The sequence below is a fragment of the Artibeus jamaicensis genome, unplaced genomic scaffold (genome assembly GCF_021234435.1).
Source record: "Artibeus jamaicensis isolate MK-2021 breed Jamaican fruit bat unplaced genomic scaffold, CSHL_Jam_final contig_447, whole genome shotgun sequence".
NCBI classification, from domain to species: domain Eukaryota; kingdom Metazoa; phylum Chordata; class Mammalia; order Chiroptera; family Phyllostomidae; genus Artibeus; species Artibeus jamaicensis.
In genome coordinates, this window is record NW_026521834.1 from 2,445,303 (window position 1) to 2,463,885 (window position 18,583).

At 39.4% G+C, this 18,583-nt stretch overlaps 1 protein-coding gene and 2 non-coding genes across 5 annotated transcripts; all 3 read left to right on the forward strand.

Annotated features, from left to right (window-relative positions):
- The first annotated feature begins 1,322 nt into the window (after positions 1 to 1,322).
- On the forward strand, positions 1,323 to 17,662 carry KHDC4 (KH domain containing 4, pre-mRNA splicing factor). 3 transcript variants are annotated; one of them, XM_037132620.2, is made up of 14 exons: positions 1,323 to 1,439; positions 2,255 to 2,471; positions 5,177 to 5,305; positions 5,666 to 5,745; positions 7,476 to 7,528; positions 7,776 to 7,939; positions 8,717 to 8,928; positions 9,503 to 9,563; positions 10,849 to 10,906; positions 11,149 to 11,408; positions 13,322 to 13,501; positions 14,411 to 14,523; positions 15,421 to 15,512; positions 16,414 to 17,662. In XM_037132620.2, the coding sequence occupies exons 1-14, from the start codon at positions 1,426 to 1,428 to the stop codon at positions 16,611 to 16,613; spliced, it is 1,833 nt and encodes a 610-aa protein (XP_036988515.2). In that variant the 5' UTR covers positions 1,323 to 1,425; the 3' UTR covers positions 16,614 to 17,662. The 3 variants fall into 3 exon arrangements, with proteins under 3 accessions (XP_036988515.2, XP_036988513.2, XP_036988516.2); XM_037132618.2 differs by lacking the exon at positions 1,323 to 1,439 and adding an exon at positions 1,647 to 1,755; XM_037132621.2 differs by lacking the exons at positions 1,323 to 1,439; positions 16,414 to 17,662 and adding an exon at positions 1,647 to 1,755 and having other exon boundaries at positions 14,439 to 14,523; positions 15,421 to 15,511.
- LOC119039817 (small Cajal body-specific RNA 4) lies at positions 8,233 to 8,361 on the forward strand. Its single transcript, XR_005080693.1, has one exon. It is a non-coding gene; the product is annotated as a small Cajal body-specific RNA 4 (non-coding RNA).
- On the forward strand, positions 12,356 to 12,490 carry LOC119039820 (small nucleolar RNA SNORA42/SNORA80 family). Its single transcript, XR_005080695.2, has one exon. It is a non-coding gene; the product is annotated as a small nucleolar RNA SNORA42/SNORA80 family (small nucleolar RNA).
- Positions 17,663 to 18,583: the final 921 nt, after the last annotated feature.

Genomic DNA, 18,583 nt, shown 5'->3' on the forward strand with positions numbered 1-18,583 from the left:
GGTTCCATTCCCAGTCAAGGCAAATGCCTGGGCTGTGGGCTAGGACCCCCAGTAGGGGGCACTTGAGAAGCAACCACATTGATGTTTCTCTCCCTTTCTCCTTCCCTTCCCCTCTCTCTAAACAATGTAATTACAACCGCAATCCCAACAGTATTGTTTTTTGGGAGACTAGGCAAAAGGAAAACAATGCTGTTTATTCTAAAATTTACTTGGGGAGTAGGGGCAGGACAAATTGGGTAAGGGGAGTCAAATATACGGCAATGGAAAGAAACTAGACTTTCAGGGTGAGCACACATAGAGTACATAGATATTGAATTATGTTGTACACCTGGCATTTATAGTTACTTATTTAAAAATTAAATAAATAAAATTCACTTGGAAAAAATCCACCTGTGTGTAGGAAATGTAGAAAAATGAGAATCAGCTTGCCATAACAGATATTAAAATATACAGTACAGAAAACAGATAGCTAATCAAATGCAATATATACTATATAGTGCCATTTGTTTGGAGGGGATATTTATTAAATGCTGAAGAAAAACATTGTAAATTAGACTTTTAAATGAATTTGCATTCTATTAGTCCTATCAGAATGTAAACTCAGTTGAAAAATAGTGCTGTATTATATTTATTTTAGGTAGAGACTCCTTGCAGCTCCAAGAAACCTCAGATGTCCAACATCTCTGTCTTCCAAAATCAGCTCAAACTTCTCAGCTGGCATTCAAGGTCTTTCATGATCTGGCCCCCACACTGCGGCCAGTTGCACTGTAAGTACCAGATTACAGAACAGGGTTTCATAACCTATGCTGCCCTGTGGGGGGGGCCTTCACTTCTCTGCCCTCACCCAAATGTTCAGTTTTCGTTTCTTTCAAATACATGCATGTGAGCCCCACCAACTTGAACCTTATATCTTCTTCACCACTGCTTATTTATTATGCAACCTTACTGTATGCATTTGCCTGTATGCCTACCCTGCCACATTGTGACCGTACCTTATTTTTTTAAAGATTTTATTTATTTATTTAGAGAGAGGGGAAGGGAGGGAGAAAGAAACATCAATGCGTGGTGGCCTCTCACGTGGCCCCCACTGGGGACCTGGTCTGCAACCCAGGCATATACCCCGACTGGGAATCGAACTGGCGACCCTTTGGTTTGCAGCCTGTGTTCAACCCACTGAGCTACACCAGCCAGGGCCGTAGCTTATTAATTTTTAGGTTTTTATATATGCCCTCCTCTTAAAAAGAATGCTTGATGCACAGAAATGGGGGGCGGGGAAATGGCCTCTGGAACGAATAATTTTCCTTTTCGTAAATAGGTAATTGAAACGTGAAGCGGGCAAAAGTCGCGAAAAAACTCGCCGGCTAGAGGCTGGGCTTCTACGGGAATACAGCTCAGTTTGAGGAGTTACCGGCTTACTCATTACTCATGCGTATTACCGTGTAAGTTACCAACCGCCCACAACAAAAATGGATTCTCCTCGCCCCAATTTCGCCTCAAAACGAGGGTTAGTAACCACCTTTCTCCAGAAAGGTCACACCCTATCAGTGTCAGACACCAAACACCTGGAGATAACGAGAGTCCAATCGGAATAAACGTTTTAACCGGAACCGCTTTTCCTCCCAACAGGAAGAGACTGTGCGTAAGGGCGTTCGGGGGCGGAAGTGACGGGAAAGTGGTTGTAGGGTAGTTGGCGGGTGGTTGAGCAGAACCGGTCGCCATGTCCGCGGGGAGCGCGACACATTCCGGGGCCGGCGGGTAAAGCTTCGCGGGCGAGGGAATCGCAGCGAGCAGGGAGCATAGGAGAGGCAGAGGGACCATGGGGAGCTGCGTTTGGGTAGAGGGGCGCTTAGGTGGGAAGTGTACGTATAGGAGGGCCAGTCTGTTGAGAATGGTGGTGAGCAGGCCTGGAGATCCTGAGAAAGGTCGGCGAGGATCAGAGGGAGGAAAAAAGCAGGGATTGTTGGAAGGACGAGCAAAGGGGAAGGCGAAAAACGAGCGCATGTGGGACACAGTGAAGTCTTGATAGGGGAAGAGGAGGGAAGTAGAGTCTAGAAAAGGATTGAAAGGAGTGAGGATCTGGGAAAATACTGCAGTAATTTTCTATTTAAGTTGGTAATTTTAAGCCCCGATAGGAGTTTTGCAGGTGTGAAGGGAACATGATAGAGGAAAAGATGGTGTGCTAAGGCATAGTAAGGGAGTAATAGTATAAATGAAAGCTTTTGGGGGCTTGTTATTTTCCTTTTACTTACTGTAGGCGCCGCAGCAAATGGGACCAACCAGCTCCAGCTCCCCTTCTCTTCCTCCCACCGGCGGCCCCAGGTGGAGAGGTTACCAGCAGTGGGGGAAGCCCTGGGGGTACTACAGCTGCTCCCTCTGGAGCCTTAGATGCTGCTGCTGCTGTGGCTGCCAAGATCAATGCCATGCTCATGGCCAAAGGGAAGCTGAAACCAACTCAGAATGCTGCTGAGAAGGTATTTGCAATTGAAGAGACTCTGCTAATTGCGGTCTTAATAAGGGTTATTTCATAGTCCTGTACTGTCACAGCCATTTGTGTTAATGAAGGAGAACACGGGAAGTAATTTAAAGATCGCTTAGTTTTGGAATATATCAGATGACATTTTGTTACTTATTTTTACAAAGCAGTTTTGGTTGACCTGATTACATTTATGGACCAAATAGCTTATTTTAGTTATGTTCACTCATTTCAGTTTATCTATACAGTCATGAAAAGAAATGTAATATGTTTTTTGATACATGTGCATTTTCCCTAAATTCAGAAGAGAAGTTCAAATAAATCAGGTGAACTTTAAAATATCTCTATAAACATAGATTCAACTTCTAATTTCTGCCTAACTCAAGTGCAATTACACATGAAATAAAAGAATAATTTATATGGGTGGTTTTGTTGTTTTCACACAAATTGAAGGAATTATTTGGTCATTTTATAAAATCTCTGGTATAATAAGAATCTCACAGCTAGAATGGATCTGAACTTGGAATCCTTTAGTTTAATTACCATAATATGCAAGAATCTTCCTGCAGGATAATAAGTATATGGTGACTGTTTTATTGCATGAATGTAAAATAACTTGCCTAAAGTCTTTGCATGGTGGGCACTGCTGTCTACTTAAAGAGTCACCTCAGACAATTGGATGTTTAGCTTTAGCTTGAAGGCCTCTAGACTTGTAGAGTTCAGTGTGCTTCGGGGCAGCCCATTTAATTGTAAATGTAATTTTAAAAAATTCTTTTAGCTTAAATTTGCCATCTTTGCTACCTGTGAAGAGATGAGTTCTGTATTTGAAAATGTAATGAATGTAAGTTGATGGGTATGTTAGTTAGCCTGTTTGTGGTGACTGTTTCACCATGTAGTTTTTAAAATTATACCTCAATAAAGGTGGGAAAAAAGAAAATGAAGTTTGTTGTCAGCTTTCCAAATTGTCAGTAGAGAACATCAGCAGAATGTTTATCAGGAGGCCATAACCTGTCTGATGCTTAGATATTCCAAGTTCTGCAGATCAGAACTTTCAGAGAATTGAAAGTCTATCACTCATTGTATTTTTATGATTTGCAAAGATTGCGTGAGTCAGTTGTCCATTTCTAAGATATACAAGAAGATATTAGAAGGACACTGATGCTACTTGTATATTAAAATTCAATATACTGGTGTTAACCATTTAGACTCATTTTTTTCTTCTAAAAAATAGTCTTTAAAAGGGTAAATGAACTCAGCAGGAGGCAGCATGGTGAATAAATGCTGAATTTAGAACCAGAATACCTAGGTTTGAAACCCAGAATCCTCAGTTACTGGTTGGATGGCTTTGACAGATGAGCCTCATTTTCTTCTTTTATAGTGGGGTTGGTAATATATACCTGTGTAGAGTGTGGTAGCTATATACATTAAAATTTGAATTAAAAATAAAATTTTAAGTTTAGTTCCTCGGTCACACTAGCCAAGTTTCAAGTGCTCAGTAGACATGTGACTAGTGTCCAGATTGGACTGCCAGCTACAGAATACCTAATGCCATCACAGAAAGTTACGTTGGATGACACTGAAGTATACCTTTAAAAGAGGCTGGAAGTGCTCAGTGAGATAGGGTGCATGATGAGTACTGAAGTGGACTACACACAGGTAAGGAGATATGTCTATTTAGCTTGCCTCCGCACTTAAGAAATGAATCTAACACACAAAGAAATAGACTATTTTACCTTCCTTGAGCAGATTTGCTGGATGTCAGTTTAGGGTAGCTGTGGTTGGGGAAGGCTATCTTGAGAATAAAGTTTTTTCAGGTAACACTCATCCAACTATCTGCAGTTGCCTGTAATTTATTTATGTATTTATTTAAGATTTTTAATTTATTTTTAGAGAGAAGGGAAGGGAGGGAGAAAGAGGTGGAGAGAAACATTAGTGTGTAGTTGCCTTTCACGGTACTGGGGACCTGGCCTGCAACCCAGGCATGTGCTCTGACTGGGAATCGAACTGGTCACCCTTTGCTTCGCAGGCTGACACTCAAGCCACACCAACCAGGGCAGTTGCCTGTAATTTAAATTGAGAGATTTAAACCAGCTCAGATTTTGGGATCTTACTTGGCTTTTCATTCATTCTCTTTGTTCTTCCTTAAGAGAGTAATGGGGTGGAATGTTAATTAGATTTCAGTTTAAGGGCTTTTGATATTGCAAGGATGGAGTTAGTTGGATATGCTATGTTATGATTATAGTGTTGGCACAAAGGCAACTTCCCATTACACAGATGTGAGGTGTGAGTGATGCATTGTACTTCGAACTCTACCCTGTTTTTACTGTACACACAGCTAGCTAATTGAGATGTAAAACATTTCTTGGCCCTTTAGTTTTTCTTTTGGAGAGGGCTGTTTCTAGTCCATAGACTTTCTGTAATTATGTGATTATAAAAATGTACATATGGCCAAGGTTGTAGAGAAATCTGATGGTAGCCTTTAAGTACATTGATTGTACTTGGTGTCATTTTAGTGATGTTTTATTTGCTTGTTATTTCATTTATGAGAAATGACCAAGGAATGTTTCTAAAGTATGTTCGCAGGCAGGTAAAGGGAGAGGTAGGGAGGCGGCAGGACCTGGGAAATTGTACTTGTAAATAGGGCAATGAAAAGATACTAATTTCATTAAATAAGCTTTTTAATATTAATTTCTCTTTTTATAGCTTCAGGCCCCTGGAAAAGGTCTAACTAGCAGTAAAAGCAAGGATGACCTGGTGGTAGCTGAAGTAGAGATCAACGATGTGCCCCTCACATGTAGGAACTTGCTGACTCGAGGACAAACTCAGGATGAGGTGTGGAGATGTTGGGCTTCTTTGGGGGATGTGGTGGTGGGTGCGGTTTCAGAAAATCAGACTGCTAAATACAGACAGACATGAGTCAGATGTTTATTAGTGGCTTTGGGTCACAGTCTCCAAATCAGGGTTGGGTTTGATTTAACTGCAGAGGGACTTCTTAGTGAAGGTAAAGACACAGATAGGTGTGAATTCCCCTGGGTCGGTCTGAGTAAGAAACAATAAAACTACAATTTTAGACACCAGAGAGAACTCATTCCTGCCTTATTATTGGGATGAATGGATGGGGAAAATCTATCTTGTTACCTGTCATTGAATCAATCACCACATCATCTTTTTAATAGAATGTTTCCTTTTTAGATCAGCCGACTTAGTGGGGCTGCAGTGTCAACTCGAGGGAGGTTCATGACAACTGAGGAGAAGGCCAAAGTGGGACCAGGGTGTGTCTGCATATCTTCTGCTTTGGGGAAGGGCTGGGTATATGACTCACATTAGCTTCAGATTTTTATTCTTAGGGAGCATAGGTAAATGTTTGATTAGTAGCTGCTTTGGTTAATAAATATACATGTGATGTATATGTATATGCTTTATTACAGAATTCAGGACATCCCCAACAGATACAAGAAGTTTTGCAGTTATTCTCTTTCTTTTTGTGCTTTAGTTTTTTATTTTATAGTGTTTATTGAAGGCAACAAATTGCACAAAAGTGTAGAAGAAGATAATAATTGTTAACATTTAACGTATATACTTCCTTTTTAAAAATTTTTATTGATGTTAGCCCTGGCTGTTGTGGCTCAGTGGATTGAGTGCTAGCCTGCAAACCAAAGGGTTGCCGGTTTGATTCCCAGTCAGGTCACATGCCTAGGTTGCACGCCAAGTCCCCAGTGCAGGGCGTGCAAGAGGCAACCACACATTGATGTTGCCCTACCTTTCACCCTTCTTTTCTCTCTCTAAAAATAAATAAAACTCTTAATTTTTTTTTATTTTAGAGAGAAAAGGAAAAACATTGATTTGTTGTTCCACTTACTCATGCATTCATTGGTTGATTCTTATATGTGCCCTGACTATGGGATCAGGCCCTCAACCTTAGTGAATTGGGATAGGGCTCTAACCTACTGAGCTACCTGGTCAGGGCTGTACGTACCTCTACATTGTTTTCCCATGGAAATATTTCCCCTAACAAATGAGCTCATACTTTGTTGTAACCTTCCTTTTAAAAAAAAAATGTTTTTATCAGACTCCTTAATGCCTCCCTGATGATTATAAGTTGTAGGTTATACATATATAAAGATTTCGTCTCAATTTAGTTTCATCCTTTCTAGTATTCAATTTTTGAGAGCAGATACTTAGGCAAGACATTTTAAAGTATTTTATTTATTATTTTAGAGAGGGAGAGAAACATTGATCAGTTGTCTCATTCATACCCTCAGCTGGGGACCTGGCCCACAATCCAGGCATGTGCCCTGCCTAGGAATTGAACTAGCAACCTTTCGGTTTGCAGGACAATGCCCAACCCACTTAGCCACACTAGTCAGGGCAAGAGAACATTTTTAACATTGAATATCATTAGGAGGCAAAATTTTGCCCTTCAGTCTGAGGGTATATTTCAACTTTAAATGTGTGGTTGCTGTTTTAAACTTGTCTTTAAATACAGTTTATTTTTTTACCCACAGCTTTTTATTATGGTGTGGTTATTGGTCACTTTCTGCATTTTAATCAAAATCTGAATCTAAACCATTTGTACACTTGTGATCTAAAGAGTCTTAATTGGTGTGGGCTTTCAAGGAGATTTATGTATATGCTACCGTCACTTTGTCCCTATTGATTTATGTAGCCATGAGGACATTTGCCTATAACCTATTAGAAAACCAAAAGAAAAGAATTTTCTCAAACATTGGGTTATCTCAATGGACTGGATACTAATATTTATGAACCCACAGGAACAAATTTGATCCCTGTGTGAGTAGGTTAACTAAGCAATCTGAAAAGTTGATGCAGTCCCCTACCATTAAGCCATGCTCTTAGAAATTAGCAACAGCCATTTCCATGTACTGTTACAGTCCCTTTCACTGATCTGGAAACTTTAAATGTTACCAGTTAGTTTTGGTAACTCATTTAGCTCCTCCTTTGGTTATGACAAGCTTAGGATCATTTATCTTTTTCTTTGTAGGGATCGTCCATTATATCTTCATGTTCAGGGCCAGACGCGGGAATTAGTGGACAGTAAGTAATGTTTTTGGCTCATACACACTTTTTGTGAAAGGCGAAGTACTGGGCTGTGTGTAATCTTGTTTATGAATTACTCATGACTGTACCTAGGGGTTTAGCAATTGGGAGCCAAACACTTGAGTCACCTATAAAATGGATTAATACTAATGGAATAATTGAGTATTGATCTGTGTTTATCATTGGGTACTAGTCAGTTCGTTCATTTCTTTGGTATAGAATCTTATTCTCTGTTTTTCCCTAGGAGCTGTAAACAGAATCAAAGAAATTATCACCAATGGGGTGGTGAAGGCTGCCACAGGGACAAGTCCAACGTTTAATGGTGCGACGGTCACTGTCTATCACCAGCCAGCGCCCATTGCGCAGCTGTCTCCAGCTGTTAGCCAGAAGCCTCCCTTCCAGTCAGGGGTATGTTTTGTGGAGAGCGTTCATTAACAGCTTTGCCATTTCTATGAAAATGATATATGTGAAATAGAATACAGCAAATATGAAGAAAAAAATTAAATTCTGAAATTCTGTCCTGAAAGTTACCCATATTGATACCATAATCATCATTTAGGTTTCCAAGATGTAGCGGACATGTGAGGACACATCTCTTCCTCCTGATATATGCCAGAAAGGGGATTTTGATACATCAAAGAGTATGCACATTGTACATTTGAAATTAGTGGTTTCAATTTGCGTATGTGGACTCAGTGGCAACTGGAGGACTAAGAAGGCAGAATCTGATAAAGCGAGACTCTGCTGATACAATCCTCCTAGAAAAAAGGGTTGGAGAGAGCAGCCCTTACTGGAGAATATTACAGGGCTGACTGTACTACCCAACATTCTACTCCAGTTTTACAGGAAACTGTCTTCGCTATAATTTCTTAATGTATATCAGTTGAGAGGAAGTGGTGGGTATGTTTACTTGGTGTTGGATTTGGATTTTCACATCTTAAATAGATTTTGCTGAACAGAGTAAGGTGTTAGTGTTGTAAGTAGGTATGTGGACTATAGTTCTCATTTAAGTTAAGCTACTTGATGGGGTTTGTTTTTATGGGCTCGGTAGAAATTATAGGGGGTCCTTATTCTGGAAATGATTAAAAGTATCTGGAGAATTAAATTCTTGTGTAATAATTTTCAAGATTAGGACTTAATTTTATGTATTCTCTGTTTAACTGGAGGTGTTCTGTTCTTCTACAGATGCATTATGTTCAAGATAAATTATTTGTGGGTCTGGAACATGCCGTGCCCACTTTTAATGTCAAAGAGAAGGTAGAAGGTCCGGGCTGCTCCTATTTGCAGCACATTCAGATTGAAACAGGTGCCAAAGTCTTCCTACGAGGCAAGGGTTCAGGCTGCATTGAGCCAGCATCTGGCCGAGAAGCTTTCGAACCTATGTATATTTACATCAGGTATGGATGGCTGGGGCTGAGAACTTTTGAATTCTTGTCACCTTAGCAGTAAAGGCAGCAATGATTCGGAAGGAGTTTGAGAAAAATGGTCTTAATAAGTAGTAACACGAGGAGCTTAAGTTAACACTAGTAGACGTCATTTTATAGTTAGTTAATAAAAACTGTTGGATTAGGAGATAGATTATCTTTTTTTAGTGTTCAGGTCTTTGGGTTTTATACAAGTCTGATCCTAAAATGATCTGTTCCGAATCTACAATAACTTTGAAAGCTATCACAAGTGTTTTTTTCTTTTTGAATTTATTGGGGTGACACTGGTTACAATATTTTTAAATGTCTCCTTAATATCAAGAAGTAGTGTTACTCAGAGAAAGACCAGTAAAATAATGTGGTATTGATACTAGTTTCACCTTAAAGAGCTTATAACATTATTCTCTGTCTCTATTTTGTGGTTTTTAGAGGCTTGTATTTGTGCTACATTGAATATATTAAGTTTATAAAGCAGCATACAAAGTGAAAGAATCCTGTATCTTTTACTTTTCTTCCCTTTGAATTCTTGGTTCTGAATTCTTTGCAGTCATCCCAAACCAGAAGGCCTTGCTGCTGCCAAGAAGCTCTGTGAGAACCTCTTGCAAACGGTGAGGTATATTTATTTGCCTCATATTCATTCAGAACAGCTACTGCCCCTTTGGACTGTATCTTAGCTGTTTTTCCCACCTGTGTTAGTTTCCTTGGCTGCCCCACACAGCTGCCACAAACTGGGTGACTTTAAAACAACAGGAATTTATTCTCTCAGAGTTTAGGAGGCCACAAGTCCAGAATCGAGGTTTGGGCAGAGCTGGTTGCTTTTGAAAGCTCTGAGGGAGAACCCATCCTACACACGCCCCCTAGCTTCTTGTGACTGCCTGTAGTCCTCGGCACCCTTTGTCTTGTGTCAGCGTGATTCTGGTCTCTGCCCTCATCTTCTCTGTGTCTCTCTTTCTAAGGGTAGCAGTCTTTGAATTTAAGATGCCCTTTAGTCCAGTATGACTTCATGTTAACAATCTTCAGGCAAAAACCTTGTTTCCAAATACAGTCATATTTTGAGGTTCTAGGTATACGTGGATTTTGGGGGGACACTACTCAAACTACTGTACCACTGTAGCAATGAACATTCTGTTTATCCAAAACGCTTCCCTGGCCAGGTGCGCAGTGGCCATGCATTTCTTCTTCAGCAACTGTTTCAGTGTGGGATTTTGAACCTATAGTGCATTAGTTCCATAAAATATCAGTGTTGTCAGTTATTTAGATTAATGCTTTTAATCCTGGTTAAGTCATTAGGATGGGCATTCTAGATTCTTTTTGATACTAGCTTTAGCTAAAGTAAGTGTAGAACTGTAATAGCTTAAAACCAATTAGCAGTGCCTTTAGGATAATTGCTTATTTGCTTATCCCTTCTCTCTGTTGTCTAAGCAAATAACCAAAAGTTAAACCACGGGGCTGTTTTTGTAGCACCTGAAGGAAATCAGATTTGGGGATTGAATGTCTTCCACCTTGTGTTACATCACACTGAAGGGTGCCTTTTTGGGATGCTGTTGTTCTCTTTGCTTTTGTAAAGTAACCTGATCTACCAGCCCTTGAACCAGATGGCTTCCCTGACCATTCCCTGTCTTTTTCTTTGTTGCCACTTGAGGTTGTGGACTAAATGAAATGCTTGTAATGGAGAACCAGAGAGGGGAAAGTACTAAACATTTATTACACCAGGAGCTCCTCGAGAATGGGTCACCCAGTAAACAAAAGAATAAACAAGTTTACATTTGAAACATCATTGGAAATATTTTAATTCCATATTGCTTTGGTCCTCAAATGGTATAATTAGATCCCTTATAAATACTCAGTAAATTAGGATTGTCCCATACTAATTTGTTTTTCCTTCTTGTTCAGGTTCATGCTGAATACTCTAGATTTGTGAATCAGATTAATACTGCTGTACCTTTACCAGGTGTGTATGTCTTAAAGTATTTAACTAAAAAATATTTTGCTAGTCATGTTTATGAATAAAATAATGATACTTAAGGCTAGACTAACTGTGCCAGGGCACTAATATTGTTCCCTTCATCTTAGGGTAATTTGGAAAGCCATTTGAATCTTAGTATTTTTCTTCCCTAGAGATTAAGTTTAATATTCAGCTAAAATGTCTCATTCTGCTGCAGCTGATTAAACACTTTTTTTCTTCCCCCTCAGGCTATACACAACCCTCTGCTATAAGTAGTGTCCCTCCTCAGCCACCATATTATCCATCCAATGGCTATCAGTCTGGTTACCCTGTTGTTCCCCCTCCTCAGCAGCCAATTCAGCCTCCCTATGGAGTACCAAACATAGTGCCACCAGCTGTTTCATTGGCACCTGGAGTCTTGCCAGCATTACCTACTGGAGTCCCACCTGCACCTGTGCCAACACAATACCCGATAACACAAGTGCAGCCTCCAGCTAGCACTGGACAGGTAAGATGCCAGGACATGAAACATGATACCATCGAATTAGGAAAACAGGCAGGAAAGGGGTAGAAAAGTGGTGGTATTGTTCAGAAGTCGTATGTGATGTGAGGTATTGTTTTCCTATTATTTTCTTGTGTTATTACCATCAAAGTACCTGATTATTTGAGAATAGTATATTTGTGTGGATTCATCTTGAAGTTCACAGTTAAGTCTTGCCACCTTATAGTTAAGAGTGGGAGTTGGCAAGTCTTGCCACCTTATAGGTAAGAACAGGAATTGGTGAGCTTTTTACAAAGGGCCCAATGGTAAATATTTTAGGTTTTGTGGGCCACTTGGTCACTGTCACAGCTTCTGCGACTCTGCTGTTCTAGCACAAAAGCAGCCACAGACGGTACCCAGTGAATGTGCATGGCCGTGTGCCAGTCACACTTGGTTGACAAAAACAGGTAGCAGGCCAGAATCATAGCGTGCTCTACTATAGCCATCATTTGCCTGTGCCTGGCTTTACAGTGTTAAAAGATAGTCTTCAAAGAGAAGGAGGCTGGCCTATAGTACACCTTTAGATGATTGGAACAGAATTACTATTCTTGGAAATAATACCATATACAGGTGTTCCTAGGTCAAGATATGTGTGAACTCACCAAACTTAAGGATTGTTAAGTGCTGGTGTATCCTTGGCTGGGTAATTCAGTTGGTTAGAGTGTCGTCCTGATACAGCAAGGTTGCAGGTTTGATCCCTCGTCAGGGTACATACAAGAATCAACCAATGAGTGCATAAATAAGTGAAACAGCAAATAAATGTTTCTCTCATATCAATAAATTTTTAAAAAAATAAGTGCTGGTGTATGTTTCTTAAACTATAAGAAACCAGAATTTAAGGGATAGTAGGCAGCTAGGCTCATTTAGATTCATTATATACAATTGTTAGAGGCAGAGGAGAGATGAATGAGAGAGCACGGTAATGGATTTGTGGTGGGCCCTTCCCTATGGGCCTCTCACAGTACACCCGTGCCAGAGTAAACTGCAGCCTCGAACCATTGCCCAGCCTCCTTCTCTGGGCTGTGAGCACTGAAGGTGGTTGTACAGTGTGAAACAAAAAAGGACTTCTGGACTGGATTCTGTCGTGGTCCCTAGTCATACTGCTTTACCTTTGATGTTTAGGCAGAACTCTATACTGTGTAGTTCTCTGGCTCTGAGCCATATTCTTTTGTAATTAGAAAACAGTATAACAGTAATTATTTTTGAGCTTTGTGTTGTTGGAATATAACAACCTATTCAGGCTTCAGTTTTCCTTCTATATACAATGGGCATAATAACATTTCAATAAGTGTTGCAAGGATTAAGTAAGATGGTCCAGGTATTCAGTAAATATTAGCCATTTGTCATTCATAAGACTTTTTCTTTTAAATGTGCTTCTTTAATATGTACTGTCTTTTGATAACCCCTTGTTCCTCTTTGGAACAACCTCTTAAAAGAGTAGACAGACTTGCTATTGATATAACTCATCCATGGAAATGGTAGGTGAGTTGCCTTTGCCACAAACATTTAGCAAAATTTATGGTCCAGAAAGCTAGTCACACTGAAGGGCTCTAAGTAAGAGTGTTCTTGCTCACTAACTTCTGAACTAAGTAAGTGGCTGGAGTTTTTGTTTGTTAGTGGGAATGTTTGATCCTAATATCACGAATGCACAGCGAGTTTTTCCTGAGGGTTAAAAGCACTGGAGAGATGATCAATGTTTCCCTACCATAAAGGTGGAAAAGACTAGGTAACATTGTTAGCAAATTATACATGAAGGAAACTAAGGACCAGAAGGTAAAAGATTCATGTGTTATATGTTGGTCATTGAAGTGTATTGTAATCATTGTTTATTTTGCTAGGGATTCTCACACCATTTTCCTCTTGGTTTGTTTTTGTCCCAGAGTCCGATGAGTGGGCCTTTTATTCCTGCTGCTCCTGTCAAAACTGCCTTGCCTGCTGGCCCCCAACCCCCGCCCCAGCCCCAGCCCCAGCCCCCACTCCCAACTCAACCCCAGGCACAAAAGAGGAGATTCACAGAAGAGCTGCCAGATGAACGAGAATCTGGACTTCTTGGATACCAGGTTAAATAAAATACCTTGTCTTATTTTCCTAATCTTACTCGATATTTTCCCTTTAAAGGAAGATAAATTCACATCTATATCAACTGTCCTCCCAATAGTAGGATTCCTGCTTTCTGGAATCTATTTAGATTAGGTTTTTTATCCTAGGGAGATTAATTTAAAGCAAGAGCGACTCCTTTTGTGTGGGTTTTGTCTTTGAAGCATACAAAACTCTCCACCTAGAGAGCTGTCCTGACTAGCATTTGGAAGGAGTTCTGTAGAATTTTGTGCTTCTCTTTTTCATACTCTTGCAAGCTTCTGATAGTTCTTACTTTGCTGCACATCTCACTGATGTGTATAGCTCAATATGTGGTTATATATAAAGCCTTGGCTTTTGGTTTACTATTCTCTAAAAGAGGGTGATATTCTTTCCTGCAGTGCTCCCCCCCTAAAAAAAGTGCCAGAAACGCAGTGATTCTGTGCATATACATAATTGTAAACACAGTCACTCACTAAAAAGTCTTTTAAAAGATTATTAAAATATGTAGTTTTGATGCATTTTGTTTTATCAGGAGAGGCTCCATTACTTTTTGCCAGAATCCTTGAAGCATTCTTTTGAAATAAACTTTGAAGTATTTCTATAGTTTATAACTAGGTTTAAACAAACCAGTTAAGTTATGGATAGTGGAAAACAAATGGACTTAGCAAAATGAATCACAACATTCCTGACCATCCCAAAAGAGAAAAATAATCTCTACTTTTATGCTCTAGATATGCTCTGGACTGTAGTTATGCTCCAGATCTCACGGAGCTGTGTAGTTCAGCTCACTGCAGTTTATCAGAAAGATGCACTTGACAGTTACATTAAGGAGCTAAAGTCAATACAGCAGTTGTAGATTTGCTAATGCCACTGTATTTTTCTGCTCATAGCATGGACCCATTCATATGACTAATTTAGGTACAGGCTTCTCCAGTCAGACTGAGATTGAAGGTGCAGGATCGAAGCCAGCAAGTTCCTCAGGCAAAGAGCGAGAGAGGGACAGGTAAGTTCGTTGGAAAATAATTATAAGAATATATCCATATGTCATTTGTTTGCACCATTAATGTAAATAATGATCATTGCTACGAGCTTCCATGTTCTAAAACAAATGAAATCACTTGGATCAAACACACTCCTGTTACAATTGATGCAGTAGTGAAAAGTGCAATAATAGGACTTCCCCAGTCTTAGAAGCAGTTACATGTAACATTGAATAATTCAGTGCTTGCTTATTCAGGCATCTTCTTTTACTTTCATTGTCTGCATCTTGACCCCCTTTTTTTTTTTTTTAATGTAAAAGATTTTATTTATTTTTAGAGAGAGGAGAAGGGACAAAGAAAGAGAGGAAGAGCAACATTAATATATGGTTGCCTCTTGCACACCCCCTACTGGGGACCTGGCCCACAACCCAGGCATGTGCCCTGACTGGGAATTGAACCGGGGACCCTTTGGTTTGCAGGGCTGTGTTCAGTTCACTGAGCCACATCATCCAGGGCCTTGCCTCCCTCCCCGCCCCTTATTTTTTTAAAGGGTAGGCAGTAGTTACATAATCAAGCCATTTTTGCTACTTAGAGTCATACTCTTAACAGGAGTCCAGCCTGCCATTCTGTGCTTGAATTCTCCATTTCTCTATGATTATCAGCCTTTGTAAAAGGGACCTCACTTCTCTAACAATTCATTTTGTTTCTGGCATGGCCAGGTTATGTAGACAAGGCCTTGTAATTTTACAACTAAAAAATATCTTGAAGGACAGAGGGTTAGGTAACAAGGTTGAAATTAATGGTGAAAAGGAACGTGAGACATCAACTAAAGACTGTATCGTTGTTCTTACTGGAGAATTTAAAATTGAATTTATCTGAGTGGTATTTTGTTTCGTTTTTGGTGGTGGTGTTTTTAACAGGCAGTTGATGCCTCCGCCAGCCTTTCCAGTGACTGGAATAAAAACAGAGTCTGATGAAAGGAATGGGTCTGGGACCTTAACAGGGAGCCATGGTGAGTAAGGTATAATTGGGGGGCTGAGGGGAGCCTTAAGCTATTAGTTTTTAACCCAGTGTTCATTCAGGTGTGATTCATTTAGGTGTTTAATCCAACCTCTATAGTCTAATGAGAATGATTTTTTTTATTTATATGGACAGCATATAGTTACACAGACTAGTATTTTCAACCAACGTGTGTCTAGAAAAGAATCAGTTGACTTAAATTTTATGTATAACATCAGTGACATTAAACCCTAGGAAATACTAATGATTGGTAGGTTGTTTCAAAATTTTACTGCCTCATCTAAATACTTGGAGCTAATTTGATACAGACTTAAATACTGATTTTTTTTTTGTGTTGAGAACTGAGCCACATCTCCCCTCAAAGCTCTCTTAGTTGGGAATGGTCAGCCTGTGGCTACTATCAAAAGTGTTGCTTCTTAGTGTCCCAGAACTCTAGAGGTGCATGGGATCGTTTTTGTTTCTTGCCTGTAGTCGTAATAAAAATGAACAGAAGAAAATACATTTTTTTCTTTTCTTCTTTTCTTTAAACTCTTTAAAAGGTGAAAATGTCAGCCTCCAGAGACTCACTTGCTAACTTTCCTTTTTTTTCTTTCTTTTTTTCTTTTTCTTTTTTTTTTTTTATTTTGTGTGTGTGTGTGTGTTTCTTTTTTTCTTTCTCTGTTTTCTTACATGGTTCTGGTGGATTCACATTTGCTGATGCTGGTGCTGTTTTTCGTGTGATCTTCAACGCTTTTGGGTGACCACTGACCCTGTGACCTCAAAATGGTGTCCAACTAACCACTTAAAATTAACATCTTTTTTTTTTTTTTTTTTAATTAACGAATTTATGGTTTTTTTTTTTCCCTTGTTGGGGAATGGGGTTGGGTTTTTTTTTTTTCTTTTTTTCATTCTAGATTATCCAGTCAAGAAGATGAAAACTACAGAGAAGGGATTTGGCTTGGTGGCTTATGCTGCAGATTCATCGGACGAAGAGGAGGAACACGGAGGTCATAAAAATGCAAGTAGTTTTCCACAGGGCTGGAGTTTGGGGTATCAATACCCATCATCACAACCACGAGCTAAACAACAGATGCCATTCTGGATGGCCCCATAGGAAACAGCGAACAGAGTTTGGACCCTCGGTGACTCTTCTTTAGCAATAATGCATGCACTTGATTTAACAAGACTTTGGCCTGTACTGGGAACCATCGTGGAACTTCGCAGAAGTTAGAGATACAGTGTCCCATTTCTTAAAAGGCTTTCATTCTTTTTAAGATACTTTTTTTTTTCTTCAGTGGCATAGCAGCTGTTAAAATTTACTTCAGATCACAAATTTGTCTCAGAAGATTTTTTTGTTTTAACAGTTTGTGAAATGTGCTTGTTCAGCAAAGCATCCCAGTGGGGTCATTCCAGTATGCATTGACCTGGTCTGGCCTTTCCAAATGCATAGCCCCTGTTCTGACATAGACAGTTTTATTTGTATTTTATTGCTATATGGTCAGTTTTGATAATAACTGGTTACAAACCAAGCCTTACTATTTATTAGTGAGGAAATGACTTTAAGACCATCCTTTTCAGTACTAAATCTGCAAACTCATCCCTCTTCCATTTTTGGATTCTTTCTGTTTTGGAAAGTGCAGTTGTACTAATTAAAAATTGTCAGATATAGCTGGATCCTGGGAAGGAAAATGAAGTTATTTTTTTCATTGTATCTTTTTCTTGGGATGATCCAAAGCTGGCACCGTCGGGCACACTTGTCTCGCTCACATAGCCGTTGCTGTTTTTATTGCTCGTCTAAGCTCGTCTTCAACTGGGTCAAAGAAAACTACATGATCAAAGCTGGTCAGAACTCATCATAGAAATGAAATAGTGGTTCTGTCTCTCTCAGAACTGGTTGCAGCTAAAATAGAGAGATTTGACTGCTTGCAATAGGATGGTGGACTTAGTGACTGAAATGGCAACTGTCCTTTTTCTTGGCATTACAGGTTTTGCCAAAAACTTTTTTGTATCAAACATTGATGTGTGAAAGCGAAGGAGCTAGTCTGCTGAATCAGTAGTTTGAGATATGGAACTGTCATTTTTGCACATTTGAATACTTTGCAGGCTGGCTTTGTATAAACTTACCCTCTGGTTTCCTATATGTTGTAAATATTTAGACCATAATGTCATTATTAATAAATATATAAATATTCTGCTTGTGGTTTCTCTTTTTCATTCCACAACCCATCCATACACTGTAATCCACAAACGTGTTTACCCATAGCACATTGGCATTCTAACCCCACCAGGGAAGGGGACCCAGAAGTTCTTATACAGTTCTGTGAGTTTTGTGACTTTACAAAGTAAACCCTTGAAAGTCCAGGTGAAAATGTAAAGGACTATTGTGCTGGGTGTTTTCCATTGTATTTTAGTCCTCCTTTGTTAAATATGGTTCAAGGACCGAGTAAATGAAACATTTTTAAAGGAAATGCAAATTACTCTGAAAAACATTCTGAAAAAGCAAGTAGGGTGGGCAGAAGTTTTAACAGGTTTCCCTGTGTGAAGATATCCCTTCTAGTACCTGTACTTAAATAGAGGAATATGATGATATTGTCCTTACTGATTTCTGATTTAATTCAAGGACACCTGAAAATTCCAATTTCTTGTTGGTGGGTAATCCATTTGTTTAGAACAAAACAAAAATTTAAATGGGTTTCATTTACACATGTTTAGAATTCAAAACTGGTTAACTAGAACGGGGATTTTCAACAGTGCATACCTGACTAAGGGGCACTGATCTCTTTTCCCATTGATTGCCAAACATGACAGTAGGCAACACAACAGCTGTCTGGTGTGAGTGAGTCAAAATACACTTGGGGAGAGGGCAGCTCTGCACAAAAATATGTTTTGGTGTGCCACATTATTTTAATAATTAGTTTATATGTACCATGAGATGAGAAATGCTGAAAATCACTCAACATCTGGTTTTTGATATTTGATCTGTTTCCGAGAGCTCAAGTCATAACTTCCTTTGGAGAAATTTTGCTGCTTCTGCTATTCAGTGCTAAACTGAATATCATTTCTGTTCTGGGGGAGGATTTGGTG

Coding starts and splice junctions, on each gene's coding strand:
- KHDC4 (XM_037132618.2), top strand. CDS start 1,718: ATGTCCGCGGGGAGCGCGACACATTCCGGGGCCGGCGG. Junction 1,756..2,254: donor ACACATTCCGGGGCCGGCGG/GTAAAGCTTCGC, acceptor TACTTACTGTAG/GCGCCGCAGCAAATGGGACC. Junction 5,306..5,665: donor GAGGACAAACTCAGGATGAG/GTGTGGAGATGT, acceptor TTTCCTTTTTAG/ATCAGCCGACTTAGTGGGGC.